At 46.2% G+C, this 27,071-nt stretch overlaps 2 protein-coding genes and 1 non-coding gene across 13 annotated transcripts in view; 2 read left to right on the top strand and 1 right to left on the bottom strand.

Moving 5' to 3' along the window:
• The window catches only part of LOC118505273 (matrix metalloproteinase-2), a 288,477-nt gene extending 270,172 nt beyond the window's left edge, over positions 1–18,305 (top strand). For all 4 annotated transcript variants that reach the window (XM_036040836.1, XM_036040835.1, XM_036040838.1 and 1 more), the window contains 4 exons: positions 15,826–16,115; positions 16,188–16,958; positions 17,046–17,205; positions 17,278–18,305. In XM_036040836.1, coding sequence (XP_035896729.1) covers positions 15,826–16,115; positions 16,188–16,958; positions 17,046–17,205; positions 17,278–17,689 — 1,633 coding nt within the window. In that variant the 3' untranslated portion in view covers positions 17,690–18,305. The remainder of the gene's footprint in view (positions 1–15,825; positions 16,116–16,187; positions 16,959–17,045; positions 17,206–17,277) is intronic.
• Positions 2,078–2,159, top strand: Trnas-cga. Its single transcript has one exon. It is a non-coding gene; the product is annotated as a tRNA-Ser (tRNA).
• Positions 18,306–19,615: 1,310 nt separating the features above from the next.
• Positions 19,616–25,864, bottom strand: LOC118505274. Of its 8 annotated transcripts, none has more exons than XM_036040841.1 (6): positions 25,661–25,864; positions 25,104–25,239; positions 22,496–24,052; positions 21,298–21,488; positions 20,287–21,229; positions 19,616–20,023 (listed from the first exon to the last, which is right to left on the bottom strand). In XM_036040841.1, the coding sequence occupies exons 3-6, from the start codon at positions 22,631–22,633 to the stop codon at positions 19,748–19,750; spliced, it is 1,548 nt and encodes a 515-aa protein (XP_035896734.1). In that variant the 5' UTR covers positions 22,634–24,052; positions 25,104–25,239; positions 25,661–25,864; the 3' UTR covers positions 19,616–19,747. The 8 variants fall into 8 exon arrangements, 6 of the variants coding, with proteins under 6 accessions (XP_035896734.1, XP_035896737.1, XP_035896733.1 ...); XM_036040844.1 differs by having other exon boundaries at positions 22,496–24,041; XR_004905402.1 differs by lacking the exon at positions 25,104–25,239 and having other exon boundaries at positions 20,092–21,229; positions 25,661–25,863.
• Between the last annotated feature and the right edge of the window lie 1,207 nt (positions 25,865–27,071).

Below are 27,071 nucleotides of genomic sequence, written 5' to 3'. Positions count from 1 at the left end.
GGGAACTTACTTTTCTGTCACCTTATGAGGGGAAACCTGGAAGGAAAGGATGATGATGTCACACTACGCTTATGTCACGAACGAGGGGATTCAATTACCAGGGAAGACCTCTAGCCCAGCCAGCTCGTCCCAAGAATAGCGCGAGATTTAAATTAACGCAAAATGTGGCTCGTAAATTAATTAATTATGGTATTAATTACCCGTTTAAGTGTTGCTGCGAGGCCAAGCGAGAGCGCACGCTAGCAAAATATCCTTTGGAAGGACGGACGGAACTGGGCGGGCCTGCTGGATTATGTTCTGCGACTTCTCTCGCCCTACGCATCGAGTAGTAGGAGGAGTTTGTCCCCGTAGGCAATAAAAAAAATACAACCTGAGTTCGTCCCCCCTCCCCCCTCTCTTCCCCCCGGACACTAAGTGGGCTCGTATTTTGGCTCGTAAAAACTAAACCCTTGGTGGTGGACCTCGGCGGGGCAGGATGAGGTTACAGTTTGCCATGAAAAATCGAGCCAAAAACCCCGGCCAGTCATGATGGTTTGTAAATTTTAATCTTCATAAAGCGAGCCCTTCCTCCACTCAGTCAGCCCCGGCCATATCCCCCAACACGGAACACGATGGATGGATGAAACTTCATTTACGCCGCGCACCATTTTAAATGAAGCCCGCCGATGGATGAGTTGCGCGCCCCTGCGAGTTAATTGTGTTGTACCGTGATTAAGTGCGAATTACTTTTGCGAAACAGCAGACAACGACCGGGGCCGCCGTAGTTTCTCGCTGACGCCAACCGACGACGCGTCAGATGGTGGCGCGCTGGGTTGGTGTAGGACGGTCGGTCGGTCGGTGATTAGATGTCGTTTCATTCCCGCGTGCGAGAAATTCTCAATTTACGGCTCAATTTATTGTGAAAGTATTCTTCCCGTCCGGGCGAGCCTGCCCTGGAAAAAGTAAAGTCTGTCAACCTCATTAAGGATAGTCTGGATGTCTTCTTTTTTTGTATAATTAAGGAAACGAAATTTTACTAAACAGATTACAGTGAGATGATATACTCTAAACGCTTCTTCTAAATGGATGTGTTCATCAACCTATTTTGTGCTTGCTCATGATATGCTCATCGATCAACCGCTACCGATACGTACCCCCGAGTATATGCTCCATCTGTCTGCCGTCGTGGGGTTCATAAAAGTTGTCCTTATCTGCCCGAAACCTCCAGCTCCAATAATGCTTCCATGCACCACCCTATTTTCCCATACGGTCACACACACACACACACCCGGGGCAAGTGTATTTGTTTCGCCATTTTTTCCTTCCACGCTTGGTGCAAGGACAAATTATCCTTTGCTAAACCGTGCTTCGGTGCTCCGTAAGACGAAGAAAAGGCGACATGCTCGACTGTCGTAGCGTAGCTCAATGATGTCGATCGATTTATGCTATCGTTGGCTTCGTTTCCCCAAAACCATCGAACCCAAACGGTAAAACCTCCCCCTCCCCATGGTCGTTTATGGGGCACGCGCGGCAACCATCAACGGGCGCGCGTGGTGGTCCGGGCAAGTAGCGACGTGGAGAGCGCAGTTTATTCAAATTTGATAACATATTTACCGCGCTCCACACACGACGAAGATGGCGAAAGGATGTCGCGGGACCGTTCGTTAGGTCGGTGCTGTCGTCTGTTGTAGCTGCATTAACCGCGACCCGCGTGCATGAAGAACGTTTATGTCGTTTTATGCGACGAATGCGAGATGGCGGGCTGATGCGAGGTGTGTGTGTGCTTACGGGAATAAATCGCTCGGGAAGATGTGTTGCGCAACTACCGAATCTGTAGCGCAAACGGGTGAAAAACACAGTCGTAAAATGCATAAATTTGTCAAGCCAGCACCCCAAAACCGCTTCGATCCATCGGCTCTCCCACTTACGTGTATTGGTCTTAAAATAAAAATAAAATGTGCTAATCGGACCAAAACGATCGGAATGCGTTCAGGAGAAGGAGGACGCGGTTTGTTACGTCAAGCAACGTAAACAGTGCATTATCTGATAATGAGTGGTAGTGTGGTTTGGTGGTTGGTAAGCTGCCGATTAGTGTACAGCAGTCGTGGCCGAGTGGTTAAGGCGTCTGACTCGAAATCAGATTCCCTCTGGGAGCGTAGGTTCGAATCCTACCGGCTGCGGTCTCGTAAACTTGTTTTTTTTTCATCTGTTTTCCTCTCTTTCTTGGTCTTTCTTGAAACAAGGTAATGTTTTCGCAAATAAGTTATTCAATATTATACTGCCGGTTCGAATTAGGATTTTTTCACGGCGACCGACCATACTGAATAAGATTCAGAAAAGTTTATTCTCTAGTGGCTAGTATAGATACCGGTTAAAACAGCTCAAAATATAGAATATCAAGCTTGTCCCACTGAATGTAAGCTAAACCTAAACTTGTCCCAAGGCTAATCTGGTTAGCATACACCGTTCAGTCAATTTTCAATACCGCTAATAAAATTGGAGATACGTGTCTTATTACCTCTAATATTAGTCCTTATTATGATGTTCAATTGTTTGACTAAAGGTCTCTAAATCAAGAAATCGTTTTTATGGTTTTTAAATTGAGCTTGATTCTTGGCGAAAGCTTTTAGATCGCATTACGGTTGCCATACGGAGACACGATTTTGACCAAATTTCTTCCGTTAGCCAGCTGGGTCTACCGAGACGTTGTTTAATAGCTCTTATGTGCAGATTTTAAAGAATTATCAGTCGGCCTACCGTTTCTGGCTTTCCCTGACTTAATTTTAACCCCCAGCTGGATAGTCAGTCCTATGAAAAACACAAATAACTAAGTAAAAAACTTAAAGTCTAACAAGCAGCAGCTAACATTCCTATTGATAACTACCCTTCATGGGCTTAGAGCAGAAAGACCATGAAAGACTAAAAACACGACGAAAGTCTGACTTCTCCAACTCGAAGCCATTATACCGATCCACGCAATATGTGGTTAGATAAGGTTTGCCAGAGAGTTTTGTCTGTTAGAGAATCGTAATCAGCACTATTACTATTAAATTAAATTTAACCACGCGATCGCAAGTTTTTCTATTTATTTACTTTTGTGAAGTAATAAAAAACCCTTGACAACTTAACGGTTTGTCAAGCTCAAATCAGTACGCCAAGTACGCCTAGCTTCTGCAGTTTAATAGTCTGTCTTGAGTATGGTCTAGAAGGGTAAGGGTTGCTATCCGTCTTTGTATCAATCTTTTAACCAATTATTTGCGTGTTATTATTTAAAAGAAAACTCAAATTTAATATTGACCATAACAACTGTAAAAATATATCTCATTTATCTGCTTTATGATGATAAATGTCAGTGTGTAAACAGACCACACAGTCGATTTCTCGCCTTCTACGCATCGCTTTAAAGATTACAGATTTCGCCCGGTGGAAGATGGGAAGACCTGACATCCTCCTTCATTCCAACCATTCCATAAAATCGACCACTTTGCTCTACGAAAACACACACTTGAACTGGTTCTTAACCGTATCACCCTTAAAGGTTAGCACGTATCGATGCCGGAAATATTGTTTATCGAACAACACAGATAAGACTGTGCATGTCTACTGTTTTGCTTTCCAGCGCCTACTAACCGATGGAAATTTAAACCATCAAAGACGGTACATGCATGTGTGTGTGTGTGTCTATGTGTATGTGATTTCAATCGGAAAAGCATACATGAAGATGTTTTCATTTGATGCCGTTCGATTCGCTGCTAGGTACTACAATGCGCTTCCACTAGCTAGCGTTATTACTTCTTCAGCAAAAAGGGAATCAGCTTAATAAACGGGGGGAGTGAAGGCTTTGCTTTTGATCCTCGCCAGTAAGAACCGCCGAACCGTTCGTTAGCTTCCTGCGGAGGCCAGTTAAGGCCGCGCATAAAGAACAGGGCGTCAAAATGTGTGTATACGTGTGTACGGCCTCCCTACTCTCGAGGTCTGGTCCACGAACTTATATCACAAGACAGTATAAGCCACAGCGCTGAAAGGCACAAATCGTACAGCAAGCCAGCCAGCCAGCGCAACAACACGAACACGGCTACCGTCACTGTTCAAGTACTACTTAGGACCTGGCTCCTGCTGCTGCTGCTGCTGCTGCTGAGTCTTGAGGAGTGTCGGAACGACGATAAAAGGAAAGTGTACAAGCAAATTATCTTACAAGCTTGCAAACAACTTCCACGTGTGCCGACGACTCTACCGTTGCTTTCTACGCCAAGCTTCTTCCTTCTCCCCAAGGAGTGTAACCTAAATCTGACTCCATCAGGGAGGGAGTTTTCGCTGCCGTGAATGTTGGATTCGGATTTGATTATGCCCAGACACTTGTCACCGTGCGGCAGGTGGAGCTAGACTGGGTCTGAGGTGATTGTAGTTATATTTAAAAACACTCAAATCTAAACAAGACGGGCACGAAAAATCGATGAGTGTAGCAGCAAAAGGACATTTTACGGCTCAATTCAAATTTGTTCCTGTACTACTCTCCTCTCCTCCTTCCACCGACGTTCGGAAGCATGTTTTTGTTTTTCCTCCCTGAACTCCCAACTCCCAATGGACATCTTGTACCCACACTGGGACGCATCGCATCGGTCTCCCAAGCCACTTATGCTCAATCTCGCATAAAACATTCAATTTCCAATTTTCGCTAAAACTTTGCGCATCACCGAGCGCAAGGAGCCCCGGAAGTGTGTAAAAGGGGTTGAGCTCACCTGCCTTGGGTGGAACGGCAGACTGAAACCACAAACGGTAATGCAAACGAAAGAGTTTTACGGTGGATTTAGGAGGTAGAAACTCCTCCGGCGTTTGGAGACAACACCTGCACACACGGCTGCCGCCTGTACCTGCTTATGTACAGGTGGATTTGCTGCAAAATGCTTTCCATTGCTGGGTGGATTAAATAAAATCAAACAAGCAACGAGAGCAACGAGTTCTCGATACACAGACACACGAGGCCACGAGGAGGATGGTTCACCTGGAGGGATGGTTCATTTCGCTCATCCCGATCGAAATGGTTTCGTGTGCAAGGAAGGATGTATGTGTGTATGTTTGATAACACACACACACAAACAACATGGGAAACCTCTTCCGGTAGTGTGCGCGAAACACTTTACGATGGTTCGCCCACCAAATGGCACCCGGCGTGGCTGTCGTACTCAGTACACAGGTCTGTGTATCTCACCAGCCACCAGTCCGTGCGAGATACTACTTTCTCGTACGGTAATCGATAACGGAAGCCTCAATCGTCAGTGTTTGCTGTTTAAGTGATTGAACAAAACAGAAAGAAAGAGAAATCGGTAACATGAACGGGAATCGGACGGGCTTTCGTTCCTCAAAGTAAGGTGTTGTTGAGTATTGTGGTGTATTGGTTCTCAGTATTCACTGTCTAAGATACCACAAACCGTTCTTATGCTACCGGTCCATGAGAAGATGAAAAAAACCTTTCTGCTGGAAATTGGGCAAATTTGTATATCAAAGATGTTATTTGGTTTAACTGTAATAATATTGAAATTTTTCATATGTTTAGAACAAAATATACAGCTTAACTTAATGCTGTGACATCTTCAACGCCTGAAAGTATGCATGAAAGTAAGCAATCTACATGTCTAAGCAACTTTTCAAAAGCTTTTTTCGACGAAAATGTTCAGAAATTCGTATCTAATTTAATGAACCACTTCCTTGAATGGATTTGTATGACTTTCGATACTTGTCTTTACTTGTAGCGTTTCCTCTTCTTTATCTAATGCACTTTGCAGGGTTTGCCATTTTTATCCATGGCATACTATGGTTTATCCAGGGTTTGTTTCTTATGGATATTTTTATCTTCTTCCATATTTTTTTTCTTAGCGGGTAACAGACTCGAGCATAACTCGATAAGATTTGTTACCGGTCCGGAAGTTTGAGATACCAGGAACTATATTTAAGATAGAAGCCTTTTATTACTCACTTTAATGCGTTATTGCATACGCAACTGTGAGCAATGAATGGTCTTAAACGGGATTAAAATATCGAAATTCCCTCAACAAATTCTCAACAGAGGGCTTCAAAGAAACATTAGTTGTAAAACAAATTGTAATACGAAGCTAATAAAGAGAGAGAGAGAGAGAAATGATAGCTAAAGGCAATTGAAGTGCGGTTCAAATTCTAACTCCCAAAAATGGCAATAGTCGCCTGACAGTTCTATCATTTGGATCTTTTTTTCTCCGAAACTAAAATTGAAACCCTCTACAGCCCTGTCCGCGACATGCTATAGATCAAACATGCAGAAGAATTTAAAAATATATGCAAACTGTCAATAAAACCCCTGGATGGCTTCCAACAGAAGAAAAAAGCATCTGAGTGTGTGTCAAAACCCCTTCGAGTAACCCTGAACTACGAGAAATGTTCAAATTTTGCTACGAAAAACACATTTTATCAACCAGACTTTTAAGTATCAAACTCTACCCAGAATTACCTTCGCTACTGAACTACTACTATAAGCTACATCCAAAAAAAAAAAACAGGTGGTAAAAGGGGGGTATAATCCTTCTCCGAATGAATCCAATCAACGACGGAGATTCACAGACCACTCTGCTCTGCTCTACTCTACGATAAAGCAGCGAGTTGGGTAAAATAAAAAGTCGGCACATTCTTACGGACACATAATCTGATAGGTCTCAGTGTGAATGAAATGCAATTGCTTGTTGTTCGGGGAAGAACTAAGGAACTAAGATTTAATCGATCCGTCCGCTCGACGTCAGTCGTTTGCTGCTGTCTTTCCACTCTTCACGATGCACTTTGATAATGACCAATAATCTGGCCAGTTACATCAGTGGTTTTGTTCCGTTCAGTTCTACTGGAACTTCCTTCTCGCGGCCGCACCGAAGGCGGACATAATCAAAACAATTCGTTCCTCCAGTCGTTCGATAGCGAGTTCAATGTGCAATCTTCTTCACACTAGCCGTGAAGTAAAGCTTGCCTCGGACAGACGTCCTCGAACCAACAGCGCAGCCCCAGATGCAACCAAGTGCGCCGTTTCGTTCGTGTTTGTTGCACGACAAAAAAACGCGGACACGTGATCCGGTTAAAAGTGTTAGCCAGTGGAAAATTCTCTTTGTTCTTGGCCGTGTGATGAAACAGGGTTGAAATGGAGGTGGTACATTCGAAGGGGCGTTTTTGCCTAACCCCACAGTGAAGGGTTTTGGAGCTCGTGCCGTTTTTATTTTTTTGGCCATTTCGTTAGACGGTGCAATTTGCACTAATAACCAGCACATCTCTGGTGGTAGGTGAATGGATTTGGATCTTTTCGGTTTGATAGGGAAGTAAAAACGGACTGGTCAAAGAAAGAGTCTTTTTGTGGATGGGATGGTGGGGAAACAAAATGGGACGAAGTAGAGTTCGTTTCAGTATTGTTGAGTATGATTTTGAGTGCCTCGGTTGCATCGCACCTACATTTGATATTGGCTTAGCTTATGTGTGAAATACATTATAGCCATTTTAATTTAGTGTTACAAATATTAAGCGATGAAGCGATTAAGATATGAAGCGAGTTTAATCCGCTCATGTTTTTTTAACTACTCGAAAAGCCTTCCCGGTATCAGACACAGGTTTAACAGCTGCCTCCCAATCACAACACTTAACAAACTTTAGTTCGCGTAATAAACCGTTTTTCATGGCGCTTAGCGTGTCTGCCTCTCTGACGGACCTGCAGGATATTTTTGTAACACTTTGAACATTATGTACAAGGCGGAATTATGTTTAGCGCTGCTTTTTCTTAGTTGGCACTACAACCTCCAGAGGACTCGGCCTGTCATTTCTCGATTTCTGTGACTTGTGATCTTACCCGTAGCTAGATAGTCCTGCATACGAGAAGGCGGGCTGGATTTGAACCCCGGGTTCGGCCGTGTGAAGAACGGCACCGCTATCGTCCAGGCCACCGAACCGCTCCCTTGACACGCTACAAAATTTGATTTTCACCGCCTTTTTGCTCTTCACATCAGGAGGCATATGGGAGTTTTATGACAATTTAATAATAACTGATTTTTCAATCACTTTTTAGCCAACTTTTGAGGGCCCTCTACATTTGTTGAAAAATATTCACGCCACTCAAACCCACGAGCGTGTGCCGAAAAATAATTTCAGATTCTAGAGGCTAAAGGACATGCTAGAACATACTCTGAAGTATGTTCTCACTGAAACTGTGAACACTGAAAAATGCTATCTAAAAAGTTTCTCCTAGGAGAATGATCATATTGAAATAGATCTTAATTGAGACATGAAAATTTGTCTCTTGTTATAATTCTCAGTCTTATTAAGTCTAGACCTAGGTCCGACTAGACTTTCCGGCAAAATGCTGTCAATTTTTAACCTACTTCCATTCAAAACTCACAGCATTTTTTCGCCAAATCGTAGGTGCGCTGGAAGTTGCGCTTCGTCTAAAACCGGCTTTAAACACCTGTTTAAAGTAAATTAACTTCCAAATGTCTACTACCTATACTTGAACACTTTTTCTTTTTCCTCATTTGCCATATTTTACCAAAATATGCAGAAGGAAAACAGGGCATTCATCGTGCAGGAATTCAGTGTAACAATGTTTTAACTTGTAGAACTAAACTTCTTCAGCTCTCCGACTGTTAAAAACTGTATTTGATTGAATGGTAATCTTCGAAAAATGAGGTCCAATTACTAAATAAATTTATTATTTATTTACTTTATGCTAAATAAAAATGCAGAGTAATTTATAAATGCACTTTGGGATTTATTTTTTGAAATCCTTAGAAAGACCACTCAACTAAACTAATCAACCGTCACATGCCTAGAAGGGAAAATAAAAGTTGCCTTTTCTTTGCGCGGAACGATGAAATCGATTTTCCCGGTCTCTATCCCTCCCTCTCTCCCTCTCGGTACTGATCGAGTACTGGACGCGAAACCCCAACGTGTCGATCGAGTCGATTACATTAAAGTGTTTGCCTTGCCTTCCTTCGCTCAATTTGGTTTTGTTTGGCAAATCGTTCAACACACCTTTCGGACGGTTTGCAGCAGCAGTGTGTATGTGCAGCGGGCATCTATTTTTGCAGCCAACAAAAAAAGTGGTGCAATCTCATCCATATTTACCCAAGTCTATTTACACCCAGGCCAACCGCAACAGAAATGCTTTACAAAACGGAGCGGACCCCGGAGAGGACGGACGGACCGAGTGGAGCGGTTTTAAGTTTTAATCTAAACCCACAATCGCCCACCAGCTCTCCCGGCTCCACGCGCCAGACGGCCAAGTTCTTTGTGTGGAAGATACTTTTAAAAAGGGATTTTCGTACCCGGGATTGCGCTTCCGTTCGTTCTTCCCCGAGCGTCCAAGTCGGCGTCCTGGACACCCACCAAAAAAAGCCACACGGAATTGGATGAGTTTTTCCTTCACGTGTCTCGGGCAAGAACTTCTTCACCCTTGTTCCTCCCTCCAATCCCGTTCTGGCGGCGTTCTCGGCTGATTGATGACCGTGGCCATTTTCGGTGGCGAAACGACCAAACGATATTAAATTAGTCTCGACGCAAGTAGGGAAAGAAATTTATCTTATTATTGTGCACTCTCACTTGTTCCTCGCTAATAACTGGGGCGGCGGTTGGGTTCGGACCTCGACTCGACACAGGCGGCAGAGAGGTCGGTTGGTTGGTGGGTAACGAATTCGCAGCAATGTATTGCCAATCTTATGGCCACGCTATCAACGCCACAACTCTTTTTAGCGAGGCTTTGGGGGACAAGTCAGTCTTGTCGGCACAATGTCCCGGGTTCTGTTTTGTTTTTTTATTTCGTCGCCAACGCCAACCGTCGCACCCATCAAGACCATTAACTTTTGCCACTTTTGGATTGTCTTTTTTGTTGTTCGTTATTGGCACTGCGATGTTGCAAGCCGAGATGCGACAGAAGCGATAAGACTTGACCGAATGGACCTCAAACTCTACTGCCCATTCTTTTGCTGGTCAGGAAAGAGTTACCAACATAGGCTCCTGGGAGGTCGTCTACAGTTCGCAAGCGTGAAGTAGTGAAGTCTTGGAAAGACTTGGGCCCACCACAACCACCAGACACAATCACAACGAGAAGAGACACAGACCGGCCAACCGCCCAGGACGGAAATATATTTAACAAATTGCCAACAAATGTGTCCTGTTTGTTTTTGTGTGCTTTCGAGCGAGGAGACAAACTCCACTTCGAAGCCCCCATCGATTTGTGTGGCGGACGGCGAGCACAGTATGTCGTGTCGTTAGGTTTTATTTGTCTAGAGGACACTGCTCCAAACGCCAAGCCAACGCAGGGCCCCCGCTTCTGGGATTCGATCGGAAGAACCACAAAAAAAAATACTTCCAAAGACGAATAGACCCCACGACGAACAACACGGAAGCTGTTGGTACGGCAAGAGGAAGCAGTGAGAACCCTTCCCTGCCATGGTTCAGAATTTGCCCATAGTCTTTTATGGCCATTGCATGCATAATTCGTATAATTTTGCAGTAAAGTCAATAAATTCAAATTCATCCATTGCAAACTGTGTAGCAGACCAGAGAGAGAGAGAGAGAGAGAGAGAGAGAGAGAGAGAGAGAGAGAGAGAGAGAGAGAGAGAGAGAGAGAGAGAGAGAGAGAGAGGGAGCGAGCCCGACAGACAGCGCGGCCTGTGAAAGAATCGAAGTTTTCCGTTCCGTAGCAGCAACAACAACTAACTCGTGACAACAACGCCCGACATAAACAAGCTTTCCCCGGGCACGAGTGCGAGTACCGCTTTCGTTTGTGTATTGCTCATGAATGGGAAATATGAGTACTTGATTTGCTGCGTGTGTGTGTGGCTGGTGTTTTGTAGCCATTTTTGGTTGATGTTGCCCATGCTATTGGTCGTAACGGAGTCAATTATTGAAATTTTGCTCGATCACTTGTGCCATCGGGCAATGGATGGACTTCATAAAAAAACCGAGCGGTTGTCGGTGGGAGCACACTACAAATGGATCAAGCAGTTTGCGGAAGTTTAAGAAAGTCGTGTAGAGGTTTCGTTTCCGGAACGAGTTTGTGGAGCTTCTTGCTTCGGCGTGTTTGAATTTGTTCTCTTTTAATGTGCAGGCGAAATTGGTGGTGTCTGTTTGAATCCTTGAAATGAAATTTAAGCACCGATCTTGAGGCATGAAATGTGAATTTAAAGGCGTTCCCTCATACACTTATGGTAGTTTAAAGTGCTATTCAGAACATAACAAAAGTAGTGTCTCCATGTTTAAAACAATAAGCAATTTTTGGCATTATCCAAGCACTCTATGAGATGATGAGAGTTGCTGGGAGAGAGATTTACAAAAACTCCAACTTCAACGCAGAATACGCTCACTTAAATACCCAATTTGAGACAAACGAACCAATGACTACTTTGGTTTAACTGTTGACAGTAGCCTACTTCGTCTACCGAGCTGCATTTTTAAGTAACCGTCTGTTTAGCCAAATTTAAGCAAAGCGAGCCGGATTGATTTGTGCAAAACTCAAATGGATTCTCTCTATAATCTTTAAATTAGTTCCATAAACATACAGTTGAAATAAAAAATTTTGATTAGAATTTAACAAATATTTCACTAAATTGCATACTTTAAGGCGTATCATACTGAACCACAATTATATTACAAGCGTGGCATACCTTTAGGCGCAACAAAATGATGATTATTTTAACAACTTTTTACCCAAGTTGATCATCTATAAAAAATACAATTTAATGCTTCAAACATAAACCTCCGACAGGAAACACGTTTAATATTGAATTATGTTACTTAGCCATGCATAAATTCGGAAACACTTGTTCCGTCATGTTTGCCGCCTGTAAGTAATTTGTGTGGCTGCTGCACCAAAAAAAAAACGGAAATTTTCCCGACTTTTCCATTTCGCTAACAAAAAAAAAACACAATCAACGTTATGAAACTGTTGTTCTGTTGTACCGCAAGGATGAAAACTATTTGTTCCCTCTGCAAGTTGCAGCTACCTGAACCCAGCTCCAAAGGTCAACCGTGTGCAGCATAAGCTTTCTGCGATATGGAAACAATGTTTGCCGCTTTACCTCTACTGTACTCCGGTGTTCGGACCACTTTCGGCGGTGCATGCGAGAAAGTAATGATAACTCTAAAACGCTTCGAAATTTTAGCATCATGAAAAGAATCAAAACCCCGGCCCGAGAAAAAAAGCAACGAAACACACACACAGCCAAATCCATTTATCGTATTGCCGTTCCCAATATGTGCCACCATCGAAGTGGAATTGGTCGAAAAATGAACGTTTTGTGTGTTTTGTTGCCTTGTTCAAGGGCGGTAGCAGCAACCATAGACCCTTACAACGTTGGCCAGACAACGTTCAAACCCGGCACGCCCGGATGAATACAGTGTGTCGGTGTGGAATTTGGAATGTTATCACTGTTTTCCGTTCAATCGTGTGTTGCACGGCTCCGTGTCTTCGTTTGTATGAAAAAAAAACGGTCGGGTACGGAACCCGGGTGCAACATTGCAACGGCAAACAATTCACACGCATCGTACAGGAATGGGTCCGGAGTGGAGAAGCTTATCGTGCCGATGGCATACTCTACACGACGAGCTCAATTCGAACTATCGGGCTTCAAATTCCACACACACCAAAAGGCATGCCTAAAGCGGACACAGGGGATCGTTGTGCGACCCACGGGAGGCGTGTGTAGAGAAATGCATAGCAAATCAACATCTCATCAAACCATTTCCTTCCGTATGTCGAGCATTTCACTGTGTTCGGTGACAGTGTTCACGCCTGCCTCGGTTGAATTCCGGTTGATGGGAATGGACAAGGTTTCAAATAAAAGTTTGCGAATATTATTGGTGTGGTGTAGGAAAAAATGCTACACCATTGTACGCAAACAGAATATTTTTCTTACTCAATAAAATTTAACCGTTGATTGTGATGAGTACGCTCTGGAATATAAGCCTCCTCGCTTGCTTCGATTGTCTGCTAAATTCGAAAACAAAATGGCATACATTTAGGCGCACCTCCCTATTTTATCTGAGACACAAACCAATGTATATCGATTTTAACAACTATCGATTTAAATGTTGTGCTCGAACACGGTTAAATCCGTTACTAAACCACAGTACCTGGGCCAAGCGCAAACATTCAACAAGTCATCAGCTACCTCGAGCTGGAAGTCAAAATAGAAAAAAAAAACCCAAACCCTTTTCCAAGCTTATGCAAATGAACAAGTCCGGCAGAGGGATACAACATTTGCACTCATAATCGTTTATCACGAAATTATTATGGAGCCAAAAGCCCCCCACCCGAAGGGTTTGGTAGCCATCCAAACAAAACTTGTGCCATTGACTGTGATGAAAAGCACGACACCGCACACCGCAGCCAGCGGTCGAATTGGGAAAGTTTGGATGTTCAGGAATCGCCAGACAGCTAGAGCTAGAGCGATGGGGACCTGGCAAGTCGGTGGCTGGATCCTACAAGGGCGAACGGTTGGGCGAACTCTCGTGCAGCTTACATGAGGTATAAAAGTCAACCCAACCCCAACGACAGAGCCAGGTGGGGGGCGAAGGGACCGATGAAAGGGATGGCCGCGCGTACAGTTTTCGATAAACATGCAAATGGTGTCGACGATATGATGGCGCAGCACACTAGTCGTCGGGTAAACTTTTACCTAGCATGTCGTCTCTTTTTTGTTTTGCTCTTCCCTCGTTTAGGGGTTGTTTTTGTACGTTTCAACTATGATGCCCCCATATCATAGCTCTTCTCCCAATTCGCACTTCATTCCGTGCCGCAAACAATGGGTTTCTCATCCTCGGTGACAGAGGACGACAATGATGGTAACTTTGTACCGTCAGCCAACCTCCAATGTCCATGCACACACACACACACACATCGGAGACATTGGAGGGAGTATTTATCACCGGGTTTCAGTGTTAGCGAATGAAAGCAGGGCAGGGACCCAAGCTCAGAATCAGCATCACATACCCGTACGGTGGCAGAACTCCGCAGACAGACAGTCACAGGATGTCGACAAACACACACACACACACACACAACGCGGGAGTGGGAGACAACGCGGACCGACATGATACACGTCATAAATGAATGTAATTAAAATTTACTGAATTAAAATACGGCAAAACTCTATCTCGACACTACGACAGAAGCGCTGCCTCCCGCTTGGCTGTTGTCCTACCTCGCTTGGGGGTCCGGTGGGGCTTTGATGCCTGGATAGAGTGGATCCGCAACTGTAAACTAGCAGAAACATTGCGATATTAGAGACGTGCCTTCGCCTCCATTCCCTGAAAACGGTTACTCAACCACTCGCAAAGGTGTTAACGCTTCTTGGACGCCATTTTAGACGTGGACACACACACACTCACGCGTGGAATCAAGCTTTACGAGGTTATCCAATTTCCAAGCCTGTTTCGAGTGGTTGTGCACAACACATGATCGGATTTAAAAACTTACCCACCAAACATCTCCTCCCGCCCCTTTCGATGTGACGGGACCCCCGTGTGACCACCGTCGGCGGGAAGGATTCCTCCAATTTGCAGCGGAAATGAAACGATTTTTGTGCACGGAGACAACACCGCCGAGCAAGCAGAACGACGTGCAGGCACACCTAATTGCATTTCGGTGCGTTAAATTGGGTTTGGTAGTAGTGGCCGCCTCCGACGCATAGACCCGTCTCCTAGCGGAACGTCACACTGTGGGGCGTTTTATATGAATTTGTATTTCCTTTTGCTTTCGAAAAATGGCCGACTTTATAAATGAGTATAATAACGTTGTTAATTTTCAATTAGTGGAGAGAGAAAAAAACCTTTAGCGACCTTTAGCGAATTCCCGAACCAATTTCCCCCTACACACACACAGAGAAATTATTGCCCACGGTGGTTGTGCGGAAAAGTGAATGTCCTCCAGGGAATAGCATTCCACTAAATGGTGGACGTGCTGCCACTGCCGGCTATAGCTACAAGCTGTTGCTTGTCCTCCACGGGCTCCGGGTTGTGCCTATCAACCTACCTGGTTGGTGTAGCCTTTCATTGCCGAGCACCTCCAGTACGCAAGCTAAAAAAGGAAGCAACAAAAAAAAACAGTGACCAAGCGGAAATTAGGAACGTTGATGAAAGTTTAACGTCAGGCAAAATTACCTTCAAGCGAGACACGTCCGCGTGCAACGTGAGGAGGGCACGACACGGCACGGTACGGTACGGCTCGGTACTCGTTCAAACCCATCCATCATCATGCGAGGATTTGTGATGCCTTCTTCCACACTCACCGCTCGTCACACGTCAACGGCTGCTTCTTGCTGCTTCCGGTGGAGGAACTTCCGTTCGTCTTCTGCCACCACACCGACCACTCTGACACTAATGACAGCAAAGTGAATTTCTGCATCCTCTCCCTTCGTGCTGCTGTGTCCCAAGAGATAGTTCGGTGGATGTACTTACACTACGGAAAATCTTACGGGCGTTTGGTTTTGGTCCCATGCGCGCTCCGTCGGGCGAAACACTATCATCACCACAGCTCTCTCATATTTATATTTCGCACAAAATGGTAGCTCGTGGGATGGACGCGTTTGCTGGGGCAAGTCAATTTCCAAGAGAGCTGGTCGAAAGAAAATAAAACTTCATTTATAATTTCATTTACTGCAATTTGACGTTCTTGGTCCTCTGGCCTGGTGATCGTCTGATGTTGCCTGTTAAAAAAATGCAATTTTTATCCTTGAATGTGCTCTCCGCTCTCTGCTAGACTCGTGCTGTAAAACCAACCTTGATATACTATTTCACTCCACTCCCAGACACAGTTCTAACTGTTCCATCCTTCTCTTCTTCTCTTCACAGCTTGGTGAATCAAACGATGACTGACCTGGATGCGGGACAAGTCCGCCGGATACTGCACGAGGCGCTAGATCTCTGGTCACAGCATGCCAACATCAACTTCCGCGAGGTGTACAGTACCGACGCGGACATACAGGTACTGTTTGCCCGCAAATACCACGGCGACGGGTACAACTTTGACGGGCGGGGCAAGATTCTTGCCCACGCGTTCTACCCCGGCACGGGCATTGGAGGCGATGCCCATTTCGATGCGGACGAGAATTGGCTGCTCAATGAACCGCTCGATGCAGAAGGTAAGTGTCCTTGAGTCGATGACTCCGAGCAACGACCCTTCCTAACGGACTACTATGGCGTACCTGTTCTAGGCACGCGACTTTTCGATGTGGCGGTACACGAGTTTGGCCATTCGCTCGGGCTGGGGCACTCCTCGCAGCAGGATGCGATCATGTTTCCGTGGCATCACATTTCGTACCGCGGCAAGGACACGATCCCGGAAGACGATCGGCTCGGCATCCAGTCGATCTACGGTCCACGGAAGAAGATTTACGGCAAAAACCCGGAACGTCACACACCATCCACGACCACCACGACCACCACTACTACGCCAGCGCCACCACCGCGGCCAACCACGCGTTCTTACTATCCCGTAAAGAACACTACCGGTCACCCGTGGCAGGCTCTGTATCCCCATGGCCGGCCTTATACGATTCGCCCGACAACGACTACCACAACAACTAGGCGCACTCACTATCGCGACGAGGAGGACCGATACCCGACGCGACATCATCACACAACGACAACCACGGTCCGTCACCGGCCTCACCATCCACATCATCATCGAACGACGGTTGGCCCTGCTGCTACCACCACCACCACCACGACGACGCGCCGGCCACCGTACCAGCGTCCGGTACTGATCCATCCGAATCCGTGCAATACCAGCTTCGATGCGATCACGATGATCCGTAACGAGCTGTTCATCTTCAAGGATCGGTGGCTGTGGCGAATGAACGAGAACGATCTGCACCGGCCCAATCCGTTCGAAATCCACCGTATGTTCTTCGGTCTGCCGACAGACTTTGAGCGTATCGATACGGTGTACGAGAACAAGCATCAGAAGATTATCTTCTTCATCGGTAAGCTATCTGAATGTCAGCGGCGGTGGGGACGCCCAACTGTGTGGATGAGTGTGTGTGTCTAAATACATCCCTTTTCTCTCATAGGCAAGCAATACTACGTGTTCAACTCGCAGTACCTCGAACCGGGGTACCCGAAACCACTGACCGATCTGGGACTTCCGGACAACATCGAACGGATCGATGCGGCACTCGTGTGGAGTCACAACAATCGTACCTATCTGTACAGTGGTCGGCTCTATTGGAGGTATGTTGTATGGACGCAATGCTTGGATGTGCTTGTTTTCGCTCCAACACGTGCCCTTGTCCCTCATTTCAGATTCGATGAAGACACGAATCGCGTAGAGCTGGATTACCCGCGCGACATGTCCATGTGGAAGGGTATCGGGTATAACATCGACTCCGCCTTCCAGTACCGTGACGGCAGAACCTACTTCTTCAAGGGACTCGGCTTCTGGCGCTTCAACGACATGCGGATGAGCATCGCGCACAAGTCCCAGAAGTCGTCCGCCACGGAGTGGATGAAGTGCAAGCACGAGCGACAGATGCTGAACGAACTAGACGTGGACAATGAAACACCGTCCAACGAGCCGACGAAGGACCAGTCGAACCCACGAGGCACGAGCAGAGCGGCGACCAGCTGGAGTGATGGTGAAAGCAGAATACAGCTGCTACTGTCGTGCACCCTGATCACGATGGCGCTGTCATTCTTCTCCAAACAGTACGCTTAAGTAGTGCGAGGTGGCACCTACTATCCAATTTCAACTTAAAATTTGGCTTGCTTTAGGAAAGCTTTCCCCGGCTTACCACACCAAACCGATCTGGAGTTTATCTTTAATTTAGGAATTTTGCAAATCAATCCTTAGCAGGGGTAATAATAGCTCCATCGACGTTCACAGACTGTTCAGTCGCGACTATACCGCCATACTCGGTAGGTGCCACACACACACACACACAGTCGCTCTATCTATAGGACTATTGTAGGTTTTTCCTTAACATAATATACGAAACACAACTTCCTGGCTGAACCTGGTGCTTTGCCCAGATTTCTCACCCTATGGCCTCTGCCGGTAGAACATAAACGTGATCCTTTAGGATAGTAACAAGTAAGCTAGACAGTATAGAACTGCGAATCTCTGATAGAATTTTCGATCTTCAGATCTTCAGATTCTCAGCATAGAACTGTGAATCCTCTGAACGTGCATAACGTGCAACTGACTCAATCACAATGAAGCCTAAAGTAATCGAAACTCCTCTGTCAGGGTGGGTAGCTGAGCTGGATTTTTAAATGAAAGCCAGTACATGCGGCTAGGAAATAAATCGACCAGAACAATCCGATTGTCCTTACGAACAGCTCACTTGTAATGCAGAAAGAAACTACTGGTGGAAGGCTTCGGGCAAGGTTCGCTCCAAATGTTGCCTTGCTCAACGCGCAAGGTGGTCTCTGATCGTTGTTGCTGTCTCTCCTTTGCTGGCCTTCTTAGCTATAATAAGCCAAAACTCGGGCCAATCTTTTGAAGTCGTCCAAAACTTCTTCTATTTGGGTTCAAAAGTCAGCACTGACAACAACATTGAAGTTGAGTTACGCGCAAGGGCTGCCAACCGGTCATACTACAACCTGAGGAAACTTCTCCACTCAGAATACCTGCCAAGAAGGACGCGAAGCTGGGAGCGTACAGAACATTTATAGTCCCAGTACTCACATACGCCTCTGAGATATAGACTGACGCCGAAAACTGACGAAGCCCTCTTAGCCACGTTCGAAAAGAAGTTGCACAGAAGGATGTTTGACCCCTTATGTGTGGAAGAACATTGGAGGAGCCGTTACAATGAGAAGTTATACGAGCTGTACTGTGATTTCCTCATAGTGCAGCGAATTAAACTCGTCAGGTTTCCGTGGCCAGGTCATGTCATGAGAATGATACCGGACGACCCAGCCCGTAAAGTCCTTTTAGGCCGTCCAAAGGGATTGAGAGTGTTGACGTTGATACCGCCGGGATAACGGATTGGCCGGCGACGACGCTGGACCGTGAGCGGTATCGAGGATCGTTGCAGCAGCCCAAGACTGCGAAGCAGTTTTAGCGCCGGATAAGTAAGTAAGTAATTAAGAGCCGCTCAATACAGACTACAATTCTTCATCGCGTGTTACTCATTGATGAGTGCATCAGGTTCCGGCAACCACTTCGTTCTCAGTTCAATGTGTGGGAACAGTGCCGGAGGAAAGAACAGCTCAGTGAAACGTGTCTGCGGGTAATTTTTACAAAGACAAAAATGAAGTCAACACTTACCTGCTTGTTGCAGCATAATAAGCAGTACCCTCTCATTTGGTTCTATCGCTGACGTTCTATATTCCATAGCTCTCACCCATTCATGGGGATCAAAACGAATCGCTTCTGCTGAGTGATTGTCTACTATTTAGTTCTAGCGTGCGATGATCATCCTGTTCCAATACCTCTTCTCAAATCTTCGGACGTTTTTCTGACATTGGGTACGAACAAACTGCTACACATAGTAGTTGCTTGACTGATGTTCTGATACCTCAACTCAATGCTGTGGTTTTTCAGATCATTAAGCAAGCGTCCAAGTGATTCAAACAATGTTCTGTTCGAGATAACAAGCAGATTCCCTAAATTGTTGTAGTCTCGAAGCAGGAACTGTTTTAACACGTGGTCAGTTGTTTTATAACCGAATATTATAAGACAATAAATCAATATTTTCTTCAATTAATGTACACGTTAGTATTATTGGGTGATAAAATTCGAGCCGCTCTTCTGCTGTGACTACGGACCCTAGCCACCACCTTTCCCTCCACCACCGGCCGACCACTTCGGCTGTGGTTTGTACAGACAATTCGTCGGATGCTTCATCAGGTAGGGACGATCGTCCTTCTCCTTGTACGGTTGGGTGTACTTCTGGCAAACGGCAGCCGTAGTCGTACACTCGCCGGGTGGATACCGATGAAGGCTACGGTACGGCTCGTGTCCATACATCTGTCGATGGTATTCGGTGCTGGTGTGGTAGGCAAATCCGCTCGTTGTCGTCTGCGAGATGACCCACGTTGGGGGCTGCAATTGTGTAGCGAAACAGACCGTCAGCAACATCTGAACCTTTCCCTCAAAACCCAGGAACATACACACAACATTTAAGAAGCGGATGAAAAAAGCGAATCCAACACAGCACACGTAAGAAGCGGAACGATGATGATGAAGAAGAAGCGGTATGTTGGCTATGTGCGGGGCTTGCGAGAAAATTTCATCATACGATGGATGGCACGTCGTTTCTCGGCAGCACTTTGGGCGGAGGATAGCTGCGCCTTCGCTTCACTCACCACATCGTGCTTGTTAATGGATGGCGTCAGCAGCGGACACTGTTCCGGCTTTTCGAAAGGTGTCAGCGGCGTGGTTACACGATTGATGGACGACAGTGAACTGCGATTAACGGCCGATGCCAGCGCATCGACACTGTTCCGCTCCGAACAAACCGTCGCCGTCGAGGCGGATGATGGGGTGCGCGACGGTAAGGATGACGGGCTAGGTGATGCTTTGGTCGTCGATTGGCTGGCGGACGAAGAAGACGATGATTCGGAGCTGCTCGTGCTCTTGCTGGAGGCAGAGCTGGAAGCTGAACTCGAACGCTTGCTATTGCTAGCGACCTTTTCTTTGTTGGCAAACACAAACGGCGGTGGTCTTGGCTTCGGTTTCGTTGACGCTGTGCTGCTTACAGAAGCAGCTTCCGCCCCGGGAACACTCGACGTGGAGAGCTTCTTTTCGCGACCTACAGCATCCACCTTGCGCACCTTGTACGCCATATGGAGCTTTCCTTCGTGCAGATAGTTCAACACTTGACGATGGGCGAGTGTAATGCAACGATCCTGTTGCAGCAGTTCAGCAAGATCCTCCGAATCGGAGCAACACCGTTCGACAAACTTGACGCTACGTGCGAAGGTTGCTCTTTCCTTCTCGGCTGGCTCGGAAGCGTCCGACGATGGGATGGGTGCGGCACGCAGTTCCAGCTCGTAGCAGTACTGGTTCGCTTCCTCGCGACGGCCGAAGTAGATCATCAGGAAGGAAAGCTTCCGTTTGGCTACATCCGAGAAGAAGTGGAACAAGAATCGCTTGCTGAACGCATCCACCACCTTGAGTCCGCCGAGCGAAATTTGCTCCTTGAACACCAGTGACGTCGACTGGCGGAAGCGAAACATCGGGCCCAACTCCTTGTGGCCCTCAGTCAGATGATTCTCGATCTGGTGCTGAACACCTTCCCAGTCGCATCTGCAAACGTGAGTGAGGTAGCAAGTAGGTTAATGTTTGTCAGACCGCAGACGCGTGTTGAATCTTACTTCAACACATTTAACGTGTGCGCCACACATCGATACGGACGAAACCGACACTCGAGTACGTGCGCCTCCATCTCGGACTTCACAAACTTCCAGGTACAGCCATTTGGCGCATACCGGCAGGGACACATCGCCTGGTACAGCAGCTTCTCGATAGGATTAGATACCTGCTCTTCCTGCAGCTGGGCTCCACACTGCGAGAAGAGTAGCAAACGAAACGAATTGAATGAACGCGTTATAAAGAAATTCCCATATTGGACCCATAACCTCAAAGACTTCCTGTACCTTAAAGCTGTCTTTGGAAAAAACGTATTACACGAATCTTTCACGGCAAGCGATATACTAGTAATCTTCACCTTCAGCGCAGAATGCTCTGCTTTCAAGCCTTATGTTGCTATGCGACGATCAAAACCAATGGCTGCTTTGGTTGTTCTCTTGGTGGTAGCCTACTTCGTTTACAGAATAAAATATGCCTACCAACACGAAACGATGGCGGCCAAGCTGGAGCGTCTCCCCGTAAGCAGGACTGACTATCCAGCTACGGACGGGTAAGATCAAGTCAAGTAACCCACCAGCTCTATACCCATACCTCTTGGAGTTTTAGTGCCAAAGCAGAAGAAGAAGAAGAACAACAACACACCAACTTGGGCTCCTACAATCTACAGCCCTCCGACACGCCAAACAACACTGTCCATAATTGACGGCGGCGTGCCGTTATCGGACAGATGTTAATGTATCGCTGCTGTTTGGGTCGGGTCGTTCCGGAAGAAGGTGGGGCCGTCGAGTCGCAAGCCGCTTATCAGACGCGCTAGGGTTAGGCGTGTGTACTAACAACATATCAAACCTAGCCTATTATCTGCGCAAAATACAATCAAAGCAACGGGGTCCGCGCGAACGAAAGCGGGAGAAACCTGTCCCTGGAGAAACATCAATCGAAAGATATCCGCCATCTTGATGTGGCGCGCGTCTTCAGTAGGTGATTTTAAAGCGTTTGATATTTTTTGGACATCCTTGGAATGCTGATCGGTAGGTGCTCTGCAACACTTCACAATCCGCGCTGTATCTTCTATTGTGAGAATCTAAATAACCTGCACCTATCACTCATGTGAAGAATTTCACGAATTTCACGAGAAGAATTTCATGGCACAAGAGAGTACAATCAAAATGGTCACCAAGGTGTTCCCCCCCGGGCAATACTTACCGCACAAAGTGTTATGCCTTTCGACTCCTTACACGGTGCACAGTAAAAGTGCTCCTTCGCCGTACAATTCCAGACATCACCGTTTGGGAAGCATTTACACTGCGCGCACCGGAAGTTTTCCATTGCAGAGCCGTTCATGAATAATCTTGACCAATCTTTTCACTCCGACGCCAAACACGCATTTGACCACTTTCTTGCCACTGCCACAAACCAAGATCTATCTATGTATATGAATGACAGGTAATCGTGGGATCTTTTCTGACAGTTGGATTGAAAACTATTTGCAATGATCACAGTAACCTGTTTGGTTAATTTCACAGGTGTCTATAGTTTTTGGTGAGCCCCTTTACCAAATCAGACTAGGAGCGTTGGTACTTGTCGTACGTAACGTGCTTGAAGCCTTACTTTCTTCGGAGAACGCCGTACCTACACCTAAGTACGATGTTCTATTACTTTTTTCAGTTTCGGGCCGGCCAGATAGATCACCACCTCAGCCGGAACACTGCTGTTTACCAGCAAAATGGTTGCTTTGTGAATCACATCTGAAACTAGCATTCCGCCTTCCGCTTGCATACGCTTATCGATGTAGTTAGCACGACTCCCAACACACTGAACTCACTTTTATCAAAGGTCACCCCCGGCAGAGTCCGTAATCTTGAATATCCTGGTACAGATGACGAATTTGCGACACTTCCCGTCTGCGGTTGCACGATTAGGAGATTCGGGTTTCCATTTTAAAGCGCAAACACGTGCCCGTTGAAGGATACGGGGGATCGTTATCGTCGAACAGATAAGATAGTATAATCGAAGGAAGTTGATCAAAACTCTTCTACATACACTCTGACGTCACGCCTTTTAATTAAGCACAATCTATTTCACTACCTGGATGTTGCATCCAGACCTTCGGGCACACACACACACACAGCCACGGGCACTCGAATATGGTCGGTTACTCTGTTCCGACCCTGCACAGAGGGACCAGTGTTACCTTCGACAGGTGTCACAACTCTGACACGCTACCGTTGCCAAAATGTGATCGTAGACCGCAAGCTACCAGGCTTTCGTCTTATCGTGAGATATCGTCCGTATCGACCGTACCCGGCTACCTGTCTTCAACACTGCATACCAACTTCCGTACAACACCAACACCACCGATGACTCACGCGATACAGCCAAGACTCTCTGCGGCTGTGATTTTATTGACAAGACTAGAGGTGTCCAGTGTTCCCGGTGCTGTTCAACAAGAACTCCGCAAATGTCCCGGGCGTGCCGTGGACGGGTAGCCGCAATGTCTTCACGTTTATGACTCCTGCATTTAAGATAAGCGAAGCTAGTGTTCACTATGGCACTGTTGTGTGTTAGGTTGAGTTTTGTGGTGGTGCTGCTGCTGCTGCTGATAGGGAAATTAGTTTGGGCATCATTTTATGCGGCTTATCAGGAACAGCAGATTGAGCTGGAAACGCCATTTCCGCAGGCCAGTCCCAATCGGAAGGTTCTGTTTGCTACACAGGCGGTGGTATCGTTGTTGTAGGGTTGTTCAGTTGAGCTGTGAAGAAACTGAAAGCAAATTAAAGAAATCATTCAGAAATAAGATACTGAAGCTCAGTAGCGTTAGACGAATATGAAGTATCATAGTAGGTTGAGGTTTTTTTTTCATGTGAATGAGTCCATAGTTCGCCGCAGTAGGCAGGGGCATTTTCGGTATAAAAAATAAACATATCGATTTAGAGCTTTCCACTTAAAACTCAATCTTAGCTTGCGAGCAGTTGTTCAAAACTATAACTTGCCGCATGGGATCGTCGTCGTTGGTCCAAACAAACAGTTTACCCGAAATGGCCCTAGTCGCTCGAATGGCCACAACAGCAACAAGCGTACGCGACCGGAGCAATTAGCTTCAAGTGTTTGCCTTGAACGGGATAGTCGTGATGGTGTATCAATGTATCCGATACATGCCCTCGGTGAAAATTAGGCTCTTTCATAGCAAAACCTCCTACAGCGGATAAAATCTTTGGCTGGGATGGAGAAAGTAAGCGCACCCGGCTTAGAAAGAAGGAGATGAAGAACATACTATCAGCTGAGATCAAGAGTCCACAGTAGATCTGGTCTATCCAACGCCCTTTGTCCCGAAAGCGTCGTCGGTGATAGCAAAGGGCCCACCATCGTTGGGAACTCTTCTTCTTCTTTGGCCTAATCACCTCTTGGGTCATGCCTGCCATTTCTGGCTTACTAGACTTAATGATGCTACGGTAGTTGGATAGTCAGACACCACTATGCTGTTATGCTGTCCAACGTCCGACCCGAAGCTAATCGAAACTCCAAACAAGGAAGCTAGTGCGAGAGTCTCGGAACTGTCCAATCTTCCGGTGATCAACCTCCAGCAATGGCGGATCTTGTGTCAGGTTTTGTTCCAGACACATGTTTCGTCTGAGTATCACGTACATTTAAACGAATTCATCGACAGCAAAACCAAGAGCAAAGAAAGGCGTATATAGTTGCCTATGCTTAAGCAGCGGACGCATTAAGGCCAACAGGAATAAGAATAAACAAACCATCGTTCTCGTTGTACTTTGATGCCCGGCCGGGCTTCAATTTGATTCATTCCACTTACCAATCGACGAGGCGATAAACATTGTTTAATGGGGATGGCCATTCGACGCTTAGAGATTTTTCGCACGATCGATCGTTACAAGCAGTAACAGTGTATGGACATTTGTCGCACCACGCTTCTTCAGCAAATCAAATCACTATCAATTATACCGTATCGAATCGAATCAGTTAAAAGATGATCACACAGACTCTCCTTACAGTGTCTAAAACAATGGTCAATGACTCCCCCAACTTAGCAAAAATTGATTAATCACTCATTCTACCACGGGGCACATTATCAGCTTGTCAGCCACACAACACACAGGACACATCACAAATTCTTCACCGCGGTGGCAATAATCGACACTAATTGGTTACGTGCGGGCGGGGGTGGTGATGATGGGTGTTTGATTGATTTATTGCTCCCGCTTTATGGGCACACCTTCAGTGGCCATCTTTCGATACATCAAACCAACCCATCAGCCCCTTTAGACAATCCGCCGCGGTACAAGGAAAAACTGGTCGATGTAGGGGTTAGCTACCGATAATTGAGCGCCAGCAGCAAAGGGCTACACTTACTCTAGGTTCGAATCGGATCCATCGATCAAGAAGCTGTTTGCTTTGTGTGATGATCAACCGACGACACAAACAGCAAGATGCAGCCGACACTTACAGCACTGTTACTACTGATTACACACTCACCAGGCACCAGTGTGAGTCCCGTTCTTCTCACGCTGATGCAATCCAATGGAATGATGCAGGTCCGTCCGTCGTCCGGTTGACGATCGGTTCGACAACTGGCTGCGGAATCACTCTTACTTACATACTGCTACACACTCACACACACATTCGGCACGTTCGCTTTGCCTCGAACGCACGTACTATACATGATCAGTTCTACGTACTCGTCGTAGACATTGTAGCTTTTATGTCGGACGGAATATAAGAAGTAGTGGTTGAATTCGTTCCCCGAACAACGAAAAGGATGAAACTGTGTGATGATTTAAAACAAAAAATCGATTTCAGCTGATGATGCAGCATCCAATTTAAAATAACGGGCACGGCACTACTGTGACCGTTTTGCTTCGATTTACGTGATTGCATCAGCACCACATGCGGCTATGATCGGGGTTTTCACCGACTCGTATTTTAAGCGAAAATTCATGGATACCGGCACTCGTTTCCATCGTACCGGCATGTGATTCGACCGAGGTGCATTCGATGGTGATGTCACGCTAATCGAAGCAACCGATGAGCAATTCGACTGTGCAAGCAGGTGTTGCTGCCACGGGTGTGACAACCCTGGTTAACTGAAGAGAGAGAGAGAGAGTGAAAGTTGATGCGTGAGAGAGTGGAGTGATGGAGTAAAGGAGATTACGTTTGGATCGAGTGTTAGTAGCAATCCTTTGAAAACTAGGTTAAGACAGGACTTTTTTTTACCTTCCTCGTTTGCGGTCCTCGGCGTGTTAAGTGCGTTAGAATAATAAACCGATTGTAAAAAACCATCTTTTTTTGCTATTGAAACATTGCTCACGGCAACAGGTGTTTTTTCCTTTTCCTTCTGAAACCGTCCTTCTCGCAAGGGACGATTAGCTTCTTTAACACTACACATCGTCCCTCAACTTGCTACTATCTTAACCAATAGCCACTTTTTTATTTAATTTATTTATAGTGGCTTTGGGTCTCAGAGACCTCATTCGACTCTTTCCTGTCTATTGTTACATATGTAATGTGTAAAAATTGAATGAGGCGGTTCTGCTGTTGTTTGTCCGGTGATAGAATGATGGTTAGGTCGAAATCAAGCAGGCAGGTGGCTCGGTGTGTAGTGTATCCATGGCAATCGGTAACGATGTGACGGATCGCAATTTCGACTGCACAGAAGCTGCCAAGTGGTGGATTGTGTTATGGTCCAACCAGGCTCGGTAGATCTGTCACGGGAACTCACCGGTGGCATGCAACGGTCATTGATGTGTTAGTGCGAGAGATTTAG

This window comes from Anopheles stephensi, chromosome 2 (assembly GCF_013141755.1).
Source record: "Anopheles stephensi strain Indian chromosome 2, UCI_ANSTEP_V1.0, whole genome shotgun sequence".
Taxonomy (NCBI): Eukaryota; Metazoa; Arthropoda; class Insecta; order Diptera; family Culicidae; genus Anopheles; species Anopheles stephensi.
This window is presented reverse-complemented; position numbering and strand designations above follow the sequence as displayed.

Coding starts and splice junctions, on each gene's coding strand:
- LOC118505274 (XM_036040841.1), bottom strand. CDS start 22,633: ATGAACGGCTCTGCAATGGAAAACTTCCGGTGCGCGCAGTGTAAATGC. Junction 21,230..21,297: donor CACACGTTAAATGTGTTGAA/GTAAGATTCAAC, acceptor TCACGTTTGCAG/ATGCGACTGGGAAGGTGTTC. Junction 20,024..20,286: donor CCATTAACAAGCACGATGTG/GTGAGTGAAGCG, acceptor ACACAATTGCAG/CCCCCAACGTGGGTCATCTC.